Source organism: Photinus pyralis, unplaced genomic scaffold, assembly GCF_008802855.1.
Source record: "Photinus pyralis isolate 1611_PpyrPB1 unplaced genomic scaffold, Ppyr1.3 Ppyr1.4_LG7, whole genome shotgun sequence".
NCBI classification, from domain to species: domain Eukaryota; kingdom Metazoa; phylum Arthropoda; class Insecta; order Coleoptera; family Lampyridae; genus Photinus; species Photinus pyralis.
The window spans coordinates 5,597,843-5,617,024 of NW_022170738.1; the positions used below are offsets into that span (position 1 = coordinate 5,597,843).

Consider the following 19,182-nt stretch of genomic DNA (forward strand, 5'->3'; position numbering starts at 1 on the left):
TCTAGGAGGATAATGACCTTCAGTTTTGTAATATAAGAATTTTAAGAATCTCCTCTGAACATGCTCGATCAAATCAATATTTTTTTTTGATGACGCGAACCAGATAAGTGAGCAATACTCCAGCTTACTTCGAACAAGTGAAAAGAATAGTGCTTTAAGTGCAACCATATTATTGAAGGATTTACAATTCCTCAGTATAAAACCTAGAGTAGACATTGCTGAACGCGTTACTGTAGCAATGTGATGCGAAAATGTAAATTTGGAATCAAAGTAAACGCCTAGGTCTTTAACCAAATCGACCCTTGTTAACCGCAGGGAATGAACTACATAATTATATACAATAGGTTGATGTTTCTTAGCGTATGTAACTATTTTACATTTAGAAATATTTAAAAATAAACAATTAGTAGAACACCACCGCACAACACTGTTTAGTTGTTCCTGAAGAAATTGACAAGAAATTGCTTTTAAAAAAGCAAATACAAGCAAAATGGTAAAGATGCGTTCCAGATGAAAGTCAAGAAGCAAATCTCGTCAAAAATGGCGTGAAAGGAATACCAAAAAGCATGAAAATGCCATTGCAGGTTGGAGTTGTGCTTCCACCTATGGGGAAGTAATGGAAGTAACTAACATTTTTTCATATCATGTGTCTAAACTTTTCATGTTCTTAGTCCCTCCTAAGCCATCGTGGGAGGTAAAGTACGGAAGTTAGTCTAACGTTACTAAAAATTACAGCGAAAGAAAAAGACGAAAAGGAAAAGTCAACGTGTTTCATTCCTCCGACACCCAAAGGGATACCGGAGGCAGGCTGCTCAGGGTTTCCTGACCCTCTTCAGCCAGAGAACGGGAATGTAAGGATGGGTACAGTTAAGAATGGGAATGGAAAGAGGAAAGAGTAGTCCCCAGCGTTCGCCTCGTAGATTATGCGAAGCTACGTACGTCTAAGGAAAACCCTCTGACAAAGAGGGCAGTCGGCAGGGGCATTCGAACCCACAACCTCCCGGGTAGCAGTCGACAACGGCAACGCAACCACTTCGCCACCGGTTTCGGTAAATAAAAGTTTACAAGAACAATTTTATGCATCATACCAATACCACGCCACGTACCTAAGAAAAGAGAGAAGCGATTACGCAATGCCGCCGAAAGGTGAGGCTTTAAAATGGGCCACACATTACAATTGGATTTGCTTTTGGAAAAGGTAGCGAGTATCGAGATAGGATAAAAGGAGATACCTACTATTTGGTATCTAAACAATCCTATTATAATGGGACATGTGGGCGGGGCTTAGTGTAGTACCAACATGGACTTTTTACCAGGGCCGTATTCTACCATTTTTAAGCTTAATTACCAAGTGTAATCATGTATTAAAAAACAACGATTATCAAAATGCCAGTCGCTATAAAAATAAATAGAAATAAGTGCGCGCGTGAAGGTAGCCAGTACACGATAGCCAGTACGCGCCAGTACATCAGTACTCTGTAGTACCGTTTGAAAAAAACGACAGCAAAAATTTACTACCTATGAAGGACGCTGATATTTTTATATACTGGCTGGCGGGATTTGGAAGCTAGCCAGTACACTGGAAATCGATAAACCGCACATTAATATACAACGGCACTATTTAGTACTTCTTGGGTACTAAATACATACACAATCAGTTTCTTGGTACCTTTAAGAGTTGCCTTGTACTGGCTACTGTCCAAATTCCGCTAGCCAGTACTCGAAAAATTGATAACCAGGATATAAACAAACAGCAGTACCATTTAGTACTGCTTAAGGATTGATTAAATGTAAAATCAGTTTTCTGATACCATTAGGATTACACTAGTACTGGCATAGTGTAAGGTACTGGCTACCTTCCAAATCTCGCTAGCCAATACAGGTCTGTCAGGAGATATTGATGTACGGCACATAAATAAACGATAGTACGATTTCGTACTTCTTAGGTTTCTTCTTTCTTGTTTGTTAAACTTAAGTGAACCTGTCAGTTCTCCGAAACGCGAATCAATAGAATTTAAAAAGCAAAGCAAATTAGTAATCACGATTAAATTGGCTTTCAAATAATGTGCCATGGGCACAGTGGCTGAGTGGTAATGCGAGCTATTCAGTGACGAGTGTCGGGTATTGTTTGGTTACCAGTTTTACCGGTTGAAAACCGTTTGTAATCTTATACATTTATATCTGATTTGAATAAATTTGTTGATTTAGAAACAATTTCTACAGTACTGTGGCAGATGATTCGCGAGGAAGCTATGACTGAAACAATTGGTACAATGTAAATTTCCCTATGGCCCAAGTCCTATGGACAAGTTTTTTTTATCTCGGTTGCCGTAATGACGAAAATTACGGTAGGTGTATGGAGATAAGTATCGTTACCGCATCCACCGTACAGCTCCGACTTCGTCCCCTGCTTGTTTCCTAAAATGAAGAGTCACCTCAAAGGAACCCACCATGACGGGAGGGGACTACTGTAAAGGCTGTTAATAAAGTTTTTTTTCTAACTTAAGCCTCCTTCAAGCTTTCTGCACGCCTCCATCGAAAGTTCTCCAATCTCCATTCCTTCTTCACACCCCTTTCTACCGTTCTTTTGTGTCTGCAGCACGCCTTAGACTTTCTTCACGTCTTTTTGAAAGATTCTCCCCGCTTCTTTGAGCCCTTTCTACTCCTTGTTGATTCATGCTTTACTTGAACTTTTTTAAAGTTTCCTCCAAGCCCCCTTTAACAATTCTTCACGAAATTATCGAGATTAGTAAACACTTCATTCGACCCTCTATCACGGTTTCTTTGTGCGTCTTCTACGCCCCCTGTAAGCATGCATTTTGCTTGACTCTATTGGCCCATACTCACTCCTCCTTCTAGCCTCTTATTTCCTCACGCCCCGTTGTTTTTCTTCACTCCTCTTTCAAACATTTTTTACGTTCCATTCAAACATACTTCACACCCCCTTCGAACTGCCTTCGTGGTTACTTTGTATCTCTTCTACGCTTTATTCGAATCATCTTATTATATCTTACGAGGAGACTTTTTCCCACCACCGAGAGTCCTTTACACCTCCTTCGAACTTTCATCACGTCTTCTTCGAGGTTTCCTCACGCCTTCAACTTTTTGTAACGATTTCTGCTGCAAATCTTCACTTCTGCTTTGAGCGCTTTCCACACCTCTTTCGAGCTTTCGGTCCGTGTTCGGGCATTCTCAACCACGATTCCTTCACGTCTTGTTCTAGCCTCTATCTATCCTTTTTTGCGCCATCTTTACACCTTTTTCGAGGTTTTTCTTTCAGGCCTCCGTAAAGCCTACTTCACGTCTCCTTCGAAAGATTTCTATTTTTTTTACGCATCCTTGAATCCTTAACGCCTTCTTCACAGTTAGTTTGTGCCTCCTTCTTCGAGCTTCCTTGAGGACTTCTATAGGCCTTTCGGTGCTTTCTTTAAACTTTCTCAAGACTTTATTCGAGATCTTGTAGTTTTTGCATACATTTGCTATTGTAGAAGAGGACTACTGCATGGTTAAAGAAATCTAATTACAATGTCAGTAATTCCGTTACTAAATTAAATAAACTTTGTCATTAGAACTTAGTCCTACAAACAATTAGATAACGTTCAAGATTTGGTATTACACCTCCCGAAATGAACTATTGACTCCCTTGTATCTTATAGAACCTTTTCCAATAAAATTTACCTGACTGCCGCAGAGGAAAGGCGTCGAAACTGCAGAATACAGAAAAACTCAAACAATTAGCATAGTTTGTTTCTCAGGTTGTCGACCTTTAGAAAACCTTCCAGCTGAGACTAGTACTTTTAGAGCGAACCACGCACGTCTTTCCCTATCTGGGTGGTTACAGGCCTGGTGATCCCGAAGAACAGCCGCCGAAGAAACACCGCTCTGAGTTACACTGGTCTTTCAAATAAAGATGAATGGTAGTACATAGTGGGCAGCAAGGCTTCAGGGTCGCTGTTTACATGTCGCCGTAAGTTTGAAGAGATACAGGGCGAAGAAGGTGCCCACCTTCGTAGATATGTGTGCGCGTCGAGGCGCTCTGCCTACATAACTATTACACAAAATAAACATCCGCCTTTTAGACCTATGACAGCAAGTGCATTGGTTTCTTTAAGTTAGAGTCACTAAAATTGTTAATAAAACTGTTCGACTCTCACCGGTGTCTCTAAAACAACCCTCGCCGTGTGTTCACTTGACCTGGAGGACCGGAGGACACAAAGAAGTTAAGCATAGTGAGCTGTAGATTTTATTGTAACATCAATCTATCAACTGACAAGAGTTGCAACAAGTTTGGTGGGGAAAATTATAAATTCGGTCAAGTAAGGATCCTAATGCTTCTTCTGTTCGGGTTCTTTGTAGGGATGTTCAGCGGCCCACTTGAGACTTCTTGCGATCACTTCCGGAATTCCGGGAATGTGGTCACCGGATGCCACAAAGCCATTTTCGTCAGCAGTATACGTAACCTTGAAGACGGTTCCATTATTATCAGTATACTCGTAGAAACCAGTGGCGGTGGCTCCAGCCTCATTTCCAATCTGCTTCAGTTCCCCGTGCTGCTCTGCCTTAGTTCCATCTGAAGTGGCGAATCTAAAATCGACGTCTAGAAGCTTCCACAAGAATTCAAAAACTCACTTGTAATGATATTTTCCACCAACATCCAAATCACTTTCTTGCTGAACTATTTCCGCCGTCTGGGTTTGGGACGGTGGTGGTGCTGCAATGGATCCTACAATGCACGTACAGATAACTATTAACTTAAACATTTTGTTATTAATAAGCGTATTGAATGCTCTAAGCAACTGAAGATGTGAGTAAATTGCGGCGCTTATATACCCGAATCACAGCATTTCCCAAATCGCTGTGTAAAGAAGATGGATGGGGTTTAGTCATACATCTCACTAAATTATGTAAATGTTTAGACACAAAGTAATTGTTATTCAATGGCGAAATTGCAAAAAGGTTTGCGGTGTTTAATTTTAATAAGATTTTTTGAATGGGACGATGCCGGCTGATAATAACAGGGAACGCTTGGGGTTTCATCATATAATGCTATGCGTTAAATTTGTGGACCAAATTCGTGCAGCAACGGTTAACCTTGCGCCGGCGGAAGAAGAACGTTGTAAATATTGCAAAATTTATCGCAGTAAACAGCTACCTATTAATTAACTGTCATTTTTTGTGATATTCGATGTTAAAAGTAGGTACTAGGTGACTCAAAGAAAGTTCTTAAAAGCAATAAATTGCAGGTGCGTCTTATTTGCCATGAATTTTAAACTTGTGCCTTTCAAGTAAATCGTAGAATTTGTTTAAGATGCATTAGATCAGTGTATCCTTGAAGTACCTACTGTTTCGACTTCAATTACCATGATGACATAACATTTGGTAGAAAGTGTTTATTTTAATAATCAATTGTTTAACATTGCAATAGACACCCAGTACCTTCATTGCATATGTGCACCTGATTTTAGAATTCCAGTTCAACTGGTCTAAATAGTCAAGACTGTTTATAGATTTGATTTTGTTTAGCGGTATTAAACATGTCAGTAGCACGTTTAACTATAATTTTTTATATTTTTTTCATGATCCCCACCTTTGAATATAGTTTTATAATCAAAGATCCCCACTAAACTGTACATATAGTCATATAGTCTACTTAAGTCTAGGTTTAATTACATGTCCCTCATTTATTATCATTGAATAAAACACTATTATTTATTTATTGGCTATTATCATCTTATAAAAATTATTCAATTGTCATTATTGGTGCCGACATAATTACAGGAGTGAAGATGATACTCTGAAAAAAGTTGGAAACTCTTGGTCTCAACAGGATTGTATAACAGTACACAACGCCCGAATCGTGTGAGAACCTATCGATCAAATTTCTTGGAAAATGCAAAACTTGTCCCAAATGGATTCTTGCACGATACGGACGTTGTGCGCGATTGCACCATCCTGTTGGAACACACAGTTTTGTTTTTTTGTGATACCGTATATCGTTGTATTCGTAATAAAAAATGCTATTAAAGACAGTATGCACTTTTTTACAGGACATATAAACCAATAAAGCTGATGATGATTTCTCCTAAACGAAACGTTGTATTGAAATTCTCTCAAGGGTCTTGTAGAGCTCAGAAAGTGGCAATAAGAAAGTGTTTTTTATTTTGTTATATCTGTTCAAATAACATTAGAAAAAAATTAAAACGAAATCGGCAAATTTCGGTTTTGCTTGCATATCTTCGGAGTAATTGGAATTTTCTGGTTTTCTTTAAACCATGATAATAACTCTTTCATTACGCATCTTTTTTTTCTACTTTGACCATCGTCGTATCTTCTACGGTTTCGGAGATCCCCATCATAGACATCCTTATATTGGACACATCAGTGTATAAACAAATTGCATTGTCCTTACGCCTATTTATTTAATAAGCTTTACTGGAACCTGAAGTTTTTTGAGAAAGAAAATTTTTACACTCTTTGCAACGGAAGAACAAGCGGCATCTGGGGTTAAAACCAAGGCAAAAAAATTCACCACTTCTGTGTTGAAAAATTTTTAGAATCTTAGATGTTGAAAACCCGGAGATGACACTCATACGAGTAGTGGCCATAACATCTGGTTTATCAAAAGATTTATTAACAAGGTTTGTGTACCATCTCAGGAAATGTTTAATGTTACTGATTGTTACTGATTACCCTCCGTCTCTAGGAACTCATTTTTTTATATTGTTAGAATTTTGTAATTATTTTTTGAAAGCAAACCCTTTCATTTTAATTTCATACATTGTTTTATGTGTGGCAAGTCCTAGCACTCTGAGCCAATTGGCTACGACAGTCCAAGTCATCGGTGGTAATTATCTCCAGAGTTGCCAACTGCACGAATAGGGTAACTCAAGATTGCTGCGCCGAACCTAGAATCCGTAATTTCATTACAGATTCAAACATAATTTTCCTCTGGCATAAATACACTTCGGTCCAAAGGAATTGTGAATTCTGGCTGAAATGGCCTGTTTTTATTTCAGCGAACCAAATTTAATACCGAACTTTGGCCTGAGCTAACGGCTGCTAAACCCCTTTTATTTTTTTGGGTATATTATGATAATTGAGCTATGCTCTCAAGGTAATTTTGTTACTTTTGCCCAGAATGAACGTAACAACATCCTGAGCGGTTAAGATACCTATTTGAGGAAAGGTTTATTTTTGGGACACATCCTGCTTTGTCCCTCCGAGCAGATTCCTCGGCCAGTATATCAATCATCAGGTATTGCATTACCCTCTCTGCAACACGATGGCCTATTCCAGCGAATTGGGTCACTCAGCGATTACACATATTGAGAGCTACCCGTCATAGGCTCAACATTCTTTTCCTGAGTCTAGGAATATACCAGCATTTGTGTGATGGGTTTTACACAACAATAGTCCAAACGCCAGTATGGTCAACGCGATGGCCGGCATTAATTCACCTATGACCTGCACGTGGGTAGTCAGGGCCATTACGTTAAACTGATTAAAACCTCCCATGCCTCACTTAGGAACCCTTGTGATCGTGAAAAGAGCACGTACTTCGCTGCCTTAACATGATGCCTTGCACCCATCTGTGCACTTTTGCGCATACTTGACCAGTTAACTGTTACCAATATTCCCATTTATCTCATTAGGGATCTTGTTGCAGTCGTGCTTTTCCATTATTGTGTAACGAGAGCATTTAGGTTGGGATTTTGAATTTTCAATTGTCTAGTAAAAGCTAAAAGTAAAATTTTAATGCTGTAGAAAAGTCACGATTAAGCTGTGTCTTTCCAAAAACAAAGGTTGGTCGTGATATTGTACAGAATTTATCTGGATTATTGGAATCTACGAAATATGTGTCATTTTTACGTAGACGTTTTCAATGAGTTTTTTGTTCTTTAATTGCATACTTTTATTATCTTAATTTTACCACCAACTTTCAATCACTGCCTTGTTCGCTTTCTTCACAACAGGTCGTTACATCTAAAAGCAGTAAGTATATCACGAAGAATAGCCACACAAGGTGGAAATTTTGTCTGCAACATTGGTCGGTGGAGTACTTCTGCTTGGTCAAGGGCCACCCTTACTTTTTACTGGCAACTTCCATTTTTTGCTACATATTCTTAAAGTGCACACCTTTTGTGCTGTTATATCCAAAAAATGTGCCCTTTAATAATATGTAATGAATCCTCTTTATATATAAAATTCTTCGGTACGTGTGTTTCCGACGAAACTCTACTTAAACGCCTGGACGGATTTTGATGAAATCTTTTTTATGTGTCTGTGTGTCCCCGGATACACACCCAATCATATTATGGGATGTTTTTAAAACACTTCTTTTTTCGTTGATGTCTCACTCTCCTATTTTACGCACGAAGGCGCTGGAGAAAATCTCCATGATATGAACATTTAATCAATCATAAATTATGACGATTTCGCTTATAGATATTTAACCTCTAATTGGAAATAATAAATATATGGTTATCACTGTACTCCGGCTGGAAATCCGGAATAGTGTGGGACTCCCCTATAACGGGTTTACCCACTAAAACCCCACCTAAGGCGTCGGATACTGCGGCCATTAGCCTATAGTTTGCAGAAAACTAATTTTTAAATTGAACTTTATAGTAAATATACTAAATAAACAAATAAACCAGATCACATCAATATACAAACAACCATAATATAGATATATATATATAATATTAGAATTTCTAAAAATGGCCACCAGAGGGCGCAACTGCCATCTGAAATTTTAAAATTGCATTTTCTTTACATTTCGCATAATAAATTAAGTTTTAGTGGGTATACCCTGATAATGGGAGAGTCCCACACTACTCCGGACGTCTATCCGGAGTGTGCGTAATGCATTTCCCCACCTGTCAAAAAAAAAACATTTTTTTTCACAGTTTTAAAGAGAACCAGTTTATCTATCATTTTCGTAAAAACAAAAACTCAGTTATTTAAAAAACAAAGATGGTGTGGGGCGTTCAATTGTTTTCGCAATAACCTTAACCCTTTGACCGATTGTAACAAATTTGGTATCGTTGAAAAGAGCATTCCTTGTGCAATAAGAATCAAGTGCAGTTTTTTAAATTTGTAATCTTTTCTAAAATGCTGATTTCTAACCAAGAAGCATTTAATATGCTGGCGACCATGGTTCGTGGTCGATTCGGATAGCGCAAATAGAAGATACGAGCAGCGATGGTGGCATTTTGAAAACACTTAAAATATATCGCCAGCATATTAAATGCTTCTTGGCTTGAAATCGGCATTTTAGAAAAGATTACAAATCCAAAAAATTGCACTTTGTGAATGGAAACACAGCAGAATAACTTACAAATTACGGCTGTTATTATTTTATAATGCATCGTGCTCCATTTGTTTAATTTTCCAAGGCCTACCTAAAAAGTGTAGGGTCCTTTTCCAAACAATCTTTTGCGCCATCGACAAATACCGGAAATACGTCAAATAAGATACAATTTAAGCATTTTTATTAATTAATTAATTAATCTCATTTTCCCAATATTTGAGGTTATGAACGAGATTTTGAAAAACGGTTTTCACTGGCCTCTTTTTATGTTATATGGCTACTTTTTCATAAATAAAAAGTCATATCAGTCCATTCGATTTGTTTGATTGCCAAATCAATTGAACGCCCCACACCATCTTTTTGAAATAACTGATTTTTTGTTTTTACAAAAATGATAGATAAACTGGTTCTCCTTAAAAATGTGAAAAAAAAGTTTAGTTTATTATGCGAAATAGCAATTTTAAAATTTAAGATGGCAGTTACGCCCTCTGGTGGTAATTTTTAGAACTTGAAAATATTTTCCAGCGATTCTTCTTAACCGACGGCTACAAAATCGATTCTTATTAACGCAGGCGGCCATCTTTAATTCGTTAATCTACGACGGTGTCATTATGGCAGATTTAGCATGGCCAATTGGATATCATTACGGCTTTCATAAAAGCACTAGTGTTATGAATTCATAAAAGCACGCAAATGATAATTACTACTATTTTCTATAGCAAACGTCAAAATTCACAAACGCGATTACCATAACATCCACTAGTATGGGCACTTGATAATTTTGAATCATAATTTATGACAAAAATCTGAATAAAATCTATTTGGACCGTCGTAGATTAAATTTTGAATGATACACGCTCTATATGAACGTTATTAATGAAATTTGTGTAACAAAAGTCACTCGGCTACGCCTCGTGAATTTAACGTTACACGCGTTCCATTATGACGTTCATAAACGAACTTGTATCATTAATAACTATTATTTAATTCCTACCCTACAAATCAATCAGTCAATTTCCACGATGCTGAAATGCGGAATTTGCATTTGTAATCAAATAGCCCTCATTAAGATAACTGAATATGATCCGAATTCCTGACATCTCGACTCCAGACATCCGGAATCCAAAAAAAAACCTTCAAAAAAGGAAAATTTTCTATTCCACTCGCTTATTTATGCCATTCCACTACAAAATATCCACCCTGTATAATAAACGTGTATTACCACTGCGAACCACACAACTATAGCACCCATACCAATATTAACCACAGTATTGATGCCAATTTGCTATTTCCATGGCTTGGAATTTATTTAGGGTCTTCCTAGTTTACTGATTGAGGTTCTCAGCGTGTGTTAAGTTTTATATTTTCGAGTTATTTGATTAATCCGTTGGCGGATTAATACCAATTGCTTTCAAATACCTCACTTTGCGTCTATCGTCTTGGGAGTCCCAAAAGAACCCTTTGGTTAGGTCTTTGTTAATACCCATCACTACCGCAGATTCTGTAATATTATTTGTATGATTCTTATTTATAAGCCTTTACAAGGTCGACTAGTTAATTTATCAACATACAGGATGCTATCATATAATAGGTTTTCAATGGTGCTGATCGATTTTGGTAATATTCCAAGTCTTATGGATACCAGCACTATATAGTCATAATCTACTAAATTACCTTGAACAAATTAATGCACAATTTGTAATATTTTCCTTCATAAAATATCCTAATCAATACAGTATTGTCTAGGACTCTATGAGAAGAAAATTTGTATTTGCTTTAGTGCTCATTTATCCATCAATGTTTGAAAATGTTACAAAGAAGTTTCCAGAAAAACAACTGAAAAATGTATACAGCTAAAATGGTTTGCATAAAAGTTTCACACAGGGTGTTACTAAAATATATGTAACCCCTAAAAGTTGTCCCTATAAGTTTCAGATACAAAGTAGTAAGCGTTTCTCTGTTTTTGTGTGCAGAATATCCATGGAATACAGATAATTATACTCATTTCAAATATGATCAAATTAGCTCCGATAAGGTGCATCAAAAACAAATTGACCAATTAACGATTTTTTAATCACGTCAGCGGTCGTTGCAGAACAACTCAAGGTATTTTTAGATTTTTTGATAGCATGGTATATAATCATCATTAGTCAAGGGTAAACAAATGGAGATAATCTTGTCCATAATGGTAATTGTATTTTTTTAGCTCTGTGTGTCAGTGTTTGTTGAGTTCAGCAGTAGCATTGTACACCGATATGAGCAACCTTACCAGTATGGGATCTATATCGTTAACTAATAAACAGCTAGACGCTTTTAAGAATTTTCTGGAAGGTCTGGGAATATTCAGTTACTCGATACAATTTTCTTCTGGCATGAAAATTGGTGAAAATTGTGCTGGATTGATCATACAAGCAACCGTGAAATGGAATGGAAATGAAGCTCATTTTGTACTGAAACGTGCACCCAACGAGAGGATCTTCAGAACTCTGATACCGGTCCATGAAGTCTTTGAAAGGGAAGCCTATGTCTACAGGACAGTGTTTCCCGAGTTCTTGAAGTTACAAAAAGAGAGCCAGATCCTCAACCCGTTCAAAAGTTACCCCTGCCTTTACAGTTACGTGGACGGGTATTATCAAGAAATGTTAGTGTTTGAAAACGTGAAAGTGTCTGGATTCAAACTTCTCCCTCGCCATCGACCGCTGGACAAAAACCATGTGTTACTAGTTTTAAAGCAGTACGCTCGGCTGCACGCATTAACGCTAGCTTTGCGCGAACGAAGACCGGAAGTTTTCAAACAAATTTCGAAGAGTATGGGCGACGGGTTCTTCGAGCGATATACTCGTGAGGCCGTGCGGCGATTAGGTGAACATCGCGTTAAACAAGCGTTACAGACACTAGACCCCATCAAAGACAAATCGGCCTATTGTAAGCTTCATAATTTTTCCAGGACTATGTTTCAAAAGCTAACGGCGCTAATGGAAATGGAGAATCCTTATTCAGTCGTGAGCCACATAGATTGCGGTATAGGAAATATGTTGTTCAAATATGATGTAAATGTAAGTCCACCTGATTCGTATTTTTTTAATTAATTGACGCATTTTAGCAGTTTTCTGACGAAGAGCGGCCAATGGAGGTGTGCCTCATAGACTTTCAAATGTCTCGGTTGGCTTCTCCGGCCGTGGACCTAGCGTGCTTTTTGTTTTCAGCAACCGATAAGACGTTAAGGAAGGACTACGATGAATTCATTTTAGAATACCACAGGTCTCTCTGCACGTTCTTGAATATGCTTGGCAGTGACGGTGAGAAGCTGTTACCGATGTCGGTTCTTCAAGAGCAACTAAAGCAACACGCCATTGTCGGTTTATACATGGCTTTCCTTTTATTGTACGTTCAATCGACTGTCAGTCAACAAATCCCGGACATTTTCTTCGATACTTCCCATGCCAACGGCTATTCGTTCCTATATGACATAGAAGACCGGTCTGTGTATAATACCAGGGTTAGGGACAGCATCTTGGATTTTAATAGATATGGATACACGTTTCCTTAATGATTAATATCCTTAATTTTTCAAATTTTTTTATCAAACTTTCAAATTATAATTTTTCTACTCACAACTTTCAAGGGAAACATTCAATGCTTCACCAATAGTGTGATCTTTTACAAGTAAAAAGAGTTTTTTTAAGTTGATACCGGTGAACTGAAGTTGTTATATGAAAAATAAGTGCTTATCTTATGATAAATCGTATATTTAATTGGATAGGTAATTATTTTTGTCAAAACAATAAGGAAAGAGACGTCATCGTTTATTTTAAATATTTGTTAAGAGCTGCAAGAGGTAAGTCACAGCCAGTGGAAGAGCTCACTTGTATAAAATTAAATTGAGCATCTACGGCACTAGCAAAAACTTTAATATGACAGTTACCTATTTTCAGTTTATCTATGGATAACTGAATACTAAAAATTTTGTGTTATACTCCTTACCTTGAGAAAGTCTTATCTCCTCTTAAAATCTGAAATTCAAAATCGAATGCTCCTGATTGATTGAAATACGTATATCACATTAGTTTATTGAATATATTAAGCAAAGCAAAAGCTATCAAATTCCATATTTTATAGATGTAAAATATTATCTGGATTCATAAAAAGAAATACAAACAAAAATAGTGATCACGTCCATGCTAAATTTGATCCATACGTAAATACGACATAAACATTTTTATGTTTAAAGATATACAACCCTTTCTCAATTTTACGCAAAATTTTAATCCAACCAAAGGAATGATATTACTGTAATTTAATTGCAAAATTCACAATCAGAAAAAATAAATAACCAAAATTCTTTGCTTGGATTTCAATATTATCAATAAATATCATACAAAATCTGTCTCTGCAAATAATTCTCATAGGTCGGTTTCTTTAGCAATATTAAAATTATTTAAACCAACTTGTTTAATGCAAATTCTTCAAAATAATCGACCATTGCTTTTATACGCATCAAAAATAATTAACGTGGATAATATTCTCTTCGGGTTACAATTGGTCTTATCTCTCCCTGGAAAATGCTGTTTCATTTAGAAATATGGAAATAGATTAATCCTGTAGGGTGTAGAAATGTATGTACCGCCCCGGTAGTTTTATCATAGGGATAAATTTCAAAACAAAAATGTCCATACGTATTTCGAACCCAAACATCAAATCTTGCCCAATTAATTAAGCCTTTTGATCAGTGAATTGTCTTTAAATTTCCTACCGAATGCCGTTATATACGAAATGTTACCTCCCTAAAATTTTGATAAACTGACTTTTAATAGGTCGTTACTATTAGCCATGTAAACTAATTTCTGTTTATCATAAAGAGTTTTTAATTTCAGTTTATTTAATTCTGTTTCTATTTGAAGCGCACTTCTCCAATTCGAAAATGTACCTCGTGCAAATTTTATAATTCATAAGTGATCGGCCTTGCTATAAATTAGGCTAACATAAGGAGTTTCTTAACGATGCGATTTAAAAAAAAATAGCAGCGACGTTTTTGTTTGGAATTTTCCACAATAAGAACTGGTAACGCTTTAAAATACCCGTGAATGCTTTGAAAGGTTAACATAGTCTGCTGTACGTCTAAAATGCCTAGCCATAAGCCAATGCTTGTTTCAAAGGGCGAATCCTTGTTACCGGTTTTTATTTCCAGACGTATTTTCGTTCATGTTCACTATGAAGAGGTACGTTTGTAAATATTTACCAAAATATAATCGATAACCCAATTTTTGAAAACGGTTAAAGCGACCACTGCATCCTGTTCCCCGTGGAGCAGCAATTTCGTTGAAAAAAACGAGAGTTCTGATGATCTCCATGTAGAGGTACGGATGCCAACCGAATCCAAACTTGACGGGATCTTAAGATTCGACTGGTAATTAAATATAACAGAGAACGAAAAATAATTTTCCTATTAATCGAAAGTTTTGGTATCTTCCGACTTCAGATTCTTCGATTCCTTCCTTTTCTTCAGATTATTCCGGTACTTTTCCCATCGGTTGGAGGTTAGGGAATCTTGTTTCCAAATAAGACCCTTAAAAGGACTCTTTCGATCAATGCAAACAACCCCTTATTTTAAGAGCCAGTTGAATCTCTCGGTAGACGATGACAATTTGTGAATTTGTGTTTGCGTCAGGTCGACCGACTTAAGCACAAACTCAAAAAACCACTTCATCACTATTTAACCTGCCAGAATTAACGTTACGGATAGTACAGGCGAGTATGGCAATGGAATCAAAACTAAATAAAAATTAACAGATCGGGTGAGAATAATAATTGACAAATTAAAGGGAAAGCTAACTGGTGAATGAAAATAAACGGACAAGTGATTCGGGTCTCTGGTCTGGAATACACAGAAATAAGTTTCCGGTCGGTTAGTAATCTCAGGAAAAAGTGTTTCCGTGAAATACAAATTCATTCTTGTATAGGGACAAGGAAGCACACAAACAAGAGTGGATATAAGAAGCGATTTCACTTTCAAGGTGGGACAGAACCAAGCGGCATCTAACGGAGGAATTTTACAACGCCCCTTACTGAGGTATACATATAAAGAAAATTAATTACCGATTTCAATGTTTTCTTACGATCAGACTTGAAATCATAGCACGGCAGTTTTTAAGAGTAAGATTCATTTTTTCACTGAGACGCAAACTTTAAAAATTTGTCAAAACTCAGAAATTAGAGGTTTCGATTTGTCATTGCGTATATTAACGTACAAAATAATGTTGGTAGTTTTTAAGCTTTCATGGCAACATAGTATCTTGACTGCGGAAGTTTTTGGAGCAACTTACATATCCTTTAAGATCAGTAACAGATTATCTTATTCTAGTTAACCTTGTGAGTTTTGCGTATACGATAAAGTTAACACATCTTTACAAGTCACGTAGAGGTTGGTGAATACCAAAAACACAATTTGTATTTATGTATGTAGAGATCTAAATTATACATGATTTGCTCATGAGAACATTATGAGGCTTTGGTCATCGTGTCCAATTTTCGCTTTCGTCTTTCTCTGGCGTGACGTTCTGAAATATCTTCTGATTTCATTTGATTATTATTTTGGGAAAACTGAGTTTAGTTCTGTATATTTTCAGCGACCCGTGAATAATGATGTAACTAACTAATATTTCACAAAGCAAAATTTATGAATTTGCTTGACGGATGCTTAACCCTTTGTCTTGTGTAACAGGTGGTCGCTTTAGGTTTACAAAGATTTGGTTTCGAATTTACAAATTTCCCAGTATAGGAAATTTAATACATGAACCGTTTCATAGTGAAAAAGGACAGCAGTAAAATAAGATAGAATGAAACGCTTTCAGATAAAAAGTCATTTTAACATTCCTGAAGAGGTCGAACCACGGAAGTTTTTTCCGTGAATAGATTTCTAAATTTTTTATGAATGATAAGCGAACCCAAACAAAAGATTTTGGGGATTTTTTCTCATTAACTGTGAAGTGGAATTTTAAGTTCATTGACCATTCCTTTGAGTGGATTAAATGTTAGCGGATTCAATGTTGGCGTTGGATTAATTTCTAATTGATTTTATGGAAGTGGAGCTTTCAACCCCTGTAAATGTAACTAAGCCGTTACACTTGTGTAATTGCAAATGTCTTGCAGCAAACAAAAGCAGCGCGTTAACCCTTATGTAGGAGACTATATCGACTATTTTGACATTAGAATCTAACAATCATCTTGGTGATCCAAACAAACAAAAAATGCACTATAATTTCATCCATGTAGACGCCTATCGCATTAGAATATTAGATATTATAATAAATTAATAATTTGCAACAACTGTTGTGCAAAGAAAATTGCATCATCAACATTAATCGCTAACCGCAGTCTGTTTGTAAACAGTTTCTCCTGAACAACATTGGCGTATTGATTTAAAAATAGTATATTGCGAAAAATAACAAAAATGTAATAAAAATACCGTAAGTCTGGCATCCCAGGAGCAACTTGGAATCCCTTGAAGACCATCCATTCCATGGTAGTGGTGAGAAACAGGTATACAAGGAAGGAATAAAAATAATTGCAATTAATTATGTTATAGCGTCCTGCTTCTCCCCCACAACAGTGTCCTCAAGGATGGCGCTTCTATAGTAATATGCTCACAAAAAAGGAACCGAAAAATGTCACTTGTTCTTAGACACACAAACCATTATTCATAAACAAGTTGCTTTATTTTGTGCAATGATAATCATGTCAATGTCGTTTGCAATATTCGTCATTTCAACTGCAATTATTAAGACAATTCATATGTACATTGTATAGGTTAATCGATCACAAGTTACGTTCAACAATAAATAACAAATTTGATACAAATTATTTGCCATTCTTCGCTTTGGTCTCGTCATACGGATGCGCAAGTATCCATTCCAAAGCTCTAAGTATTGCGGGTGGGCTTGGTGGTGGTGTCGGTAGATGTGCGCCTTGGGGTTGAAAACCCAGTTCGTCATCGGCCGTGTATGTCAGCGATATCTGGTTGCCTTCGGGATCCTTGTAGCCGTAGCCGCCTTGAACCACGATCGCATCTTCCTTGTCCGGGCCGGATGCCTTCTTCAAGGTACCCGTTTCTTCCGCCTTTATTCCGTTCTCTGTATCGAAACTAAGCAAAATGGTTAGGTGGGTGCATTAATTTCGCGTGATGGAATTCTTGCACAATAGTTGTATGTCTTTTCGCACAATTTAGAGAAAGTTAAAGGTTAGTATCGTGGCATTCTTTCGTCCTGAATCCTACCCACCATTGTAATGGTACTTTTATGACCCTAAATCTCACCTCCATTTATATCCACCGTCGGGACCACTCTCACTAGACTGACTTATGATTTTTATGGTTTGCGCTTGCGGTGCCGAATTAACAACGTTACAGATTCCCACAAGGAACAGGCTTAACTACAATATAATATTACCTTGGCGGATGAAAAAGAGGGTTAGTTTACGTACCTCAATGTAGTTCATGTTTATATTCTATCAAACATTAGATTCTCTACACTACTGACGATGATGATGGAAGCTTCTCTATTTATACTCTTCTTGAGGTTTAATCAAAAACATACAATCATAACTTCCCCCTACAACAATAATCTTATTCATGATAGTTTCTTACAACACAAGAAAATTGCATTATTTAATGTCACTCAAGTTTAGTACAGATGGAACTGATGACATCGATCCATTGAGTATTTACATGGTCTATACTATGCATTACGCATACATTATCTACTATTTTTACAATTCCTTAACGATCTTTGTATTTTATATCGGTGTTGTTTTATTTATGTTAGAATAGAATAATAGAAAATGGTATTGGGGATGGTCTTTCGCGTGAGACGTTGAGAATAAAATGTATACCTACATTATAATTACGTCGATACACTACTGTAATGCCAGTAACTAGCGTTAAACCAACCATTATTTATGTCACACTTCATTGACAAAGGTGCGTTTGTGCAATATTTGTCATAAAAGTCATCACTTGGGATTAATAATCCTATGATTTATATCGATGGCGCGCTACTAAAATATCTCGTAATTATAATTAATTAACTTACCAGTAGCGTTACTAATTATACACCTCATCTATCTGCTTTTTCTATAAATAACAATTTGTGCTTTTACCGGATTTGGTTTAAAATTGTTGAATAATTGCACATCCACACATTCGGGAGAATGTAAAAATAATAATTTAGAGGCCGTTACCTGACAGTAATAATTCAACATTTCTTCTTCCTTATTTCACGCGCTGTGACATTACATCGTCAACCCCTTTGTAACCTGAAGCTTTGAAAGCTTGAAGTGTTAGTAAGAAATACTAACCCCTTAGGTATATAAAATTGATTCTTAAGAGGGTTGATCATTGTAGCATTTTCCAGATTGTGCTGTGTACTGAAAGCGAATGGGAACATGCTATGTAAACCAACTAGTCGACCTAGATGGCCTGTAACGAGTGCCCCCTAAGGCTTTTCAATTTCTTAGAATTTTATATACCTAAGTAGGTATGTACAACGTTTTACGTTATACGAAGGGTAAGCACGAGTAGGTTTACTGACGGTCACAGGACGATATGTGGGATACGCGATGGTGGAGACGTATTCCAAAGTTTGCTTCAAATCCGTTTCGGTGTAATTGGCGGAAAGGCGCTGCGGGAGCTATTGAAGGGGTAAATGCTTATCGGTTTTTATGCTTTTATGCAAAACCAATCATTTACAGATGCAACAAATTTATTTGACATAAAACAATGAGGTTGAAAGAAAAACAGGTACTCAGGGACACCATAACACATACCACGCAAACAAGCGATCGATAGACAATTAATGTAAGCAAGTCTGAATTAC

At 36.8% G+C, this 19,182-nt stretch overlaps 3 protein-coding genes across 4 annotated transcripts; 1 reads left to right on the forward strand and 2 right to left on the reverse strand.

The window, feature by feature from the left end:
• Positions 1-4,225: 4,225 nt before the first annotated feature.
• Positions 4,226-4,828, reverse strand: LOC116176830 (endocuticle structural glycoprotein SgAbd-1-like). Its single transcript, XM_031495622.1, has 2 exons — positions 4,630-4,828; positions 4,226-4,584 (listed from the first exon to the last, which is right to left on the reverse strand). The coding sequence occupies exons 1-2, from the start codon at positions 4,758-4,760 to the stop codon at positions 4,326-4,328; spliced, it is 390 nt and encodes a 129-aa protein (XP_031351482.1). The 5' UTR covers positions 4,761-4,828; the 3' UTR covers positions 4,226-4,325.
• Positions 4,829-11,564: 6,736 nt separating this feature from the next.
• LOC116177409 lies at positions 11,565-13,003 on the forward strand. Of its 2 annotated transcripts, none has more exons than XM_031496382.1 (2): positions 11,565-12,369; positions 12,417-13,003. In XM_031496382.1, the coding sequence occupies exons 1-2, from the start codon at positions 11,569-11,571 to the stop codon at positions 12,861-12,863; spliced, it is 1,248 nt and encodes a 415-aa protein (XP_031352242.1). In that variant the 5' UTR covers positions 11,565-11,568; the 3' UTR covers positions 12,864-13,003. The 2 variants fall into 2 exon arrangements, with proteins under 2 accessions (XP_031352242.1, XP_031352243.1); XM_031496383.1 differs by having other exon boundaries at positions 12,420-13,003.
• A 4,003-nt stretch (positions 13,004-17,006) lies between these two features.
• Positions 17,007-18,237, reverse strand: LOC116176485 (endocuticle structural glycoprotein ABD-4-like). The gene is made up of 4 exons (XM_031495079.1): positions 18,204-18,237; positions 17,792-17,919; positions 17,625-17,740; positions 17,007-17,453 (listed from the first exon to the last, which is right to left on the reverse strand). Exons 2-4 carry the CDS (start codon positions 17,804-17,806, stop codon positions 17,171-17,173), a joined length of 414 nt encoding a protein of 137 aa, XP_031350939.1. The 5' UTR covers positions 17,807-17,919; positions 18,204-18,237; the 3' UTR covers positions 17,007-17,170.
• Between the last annotated feature and the right edge of the window lie 945 nt (positions 18,238-19,182).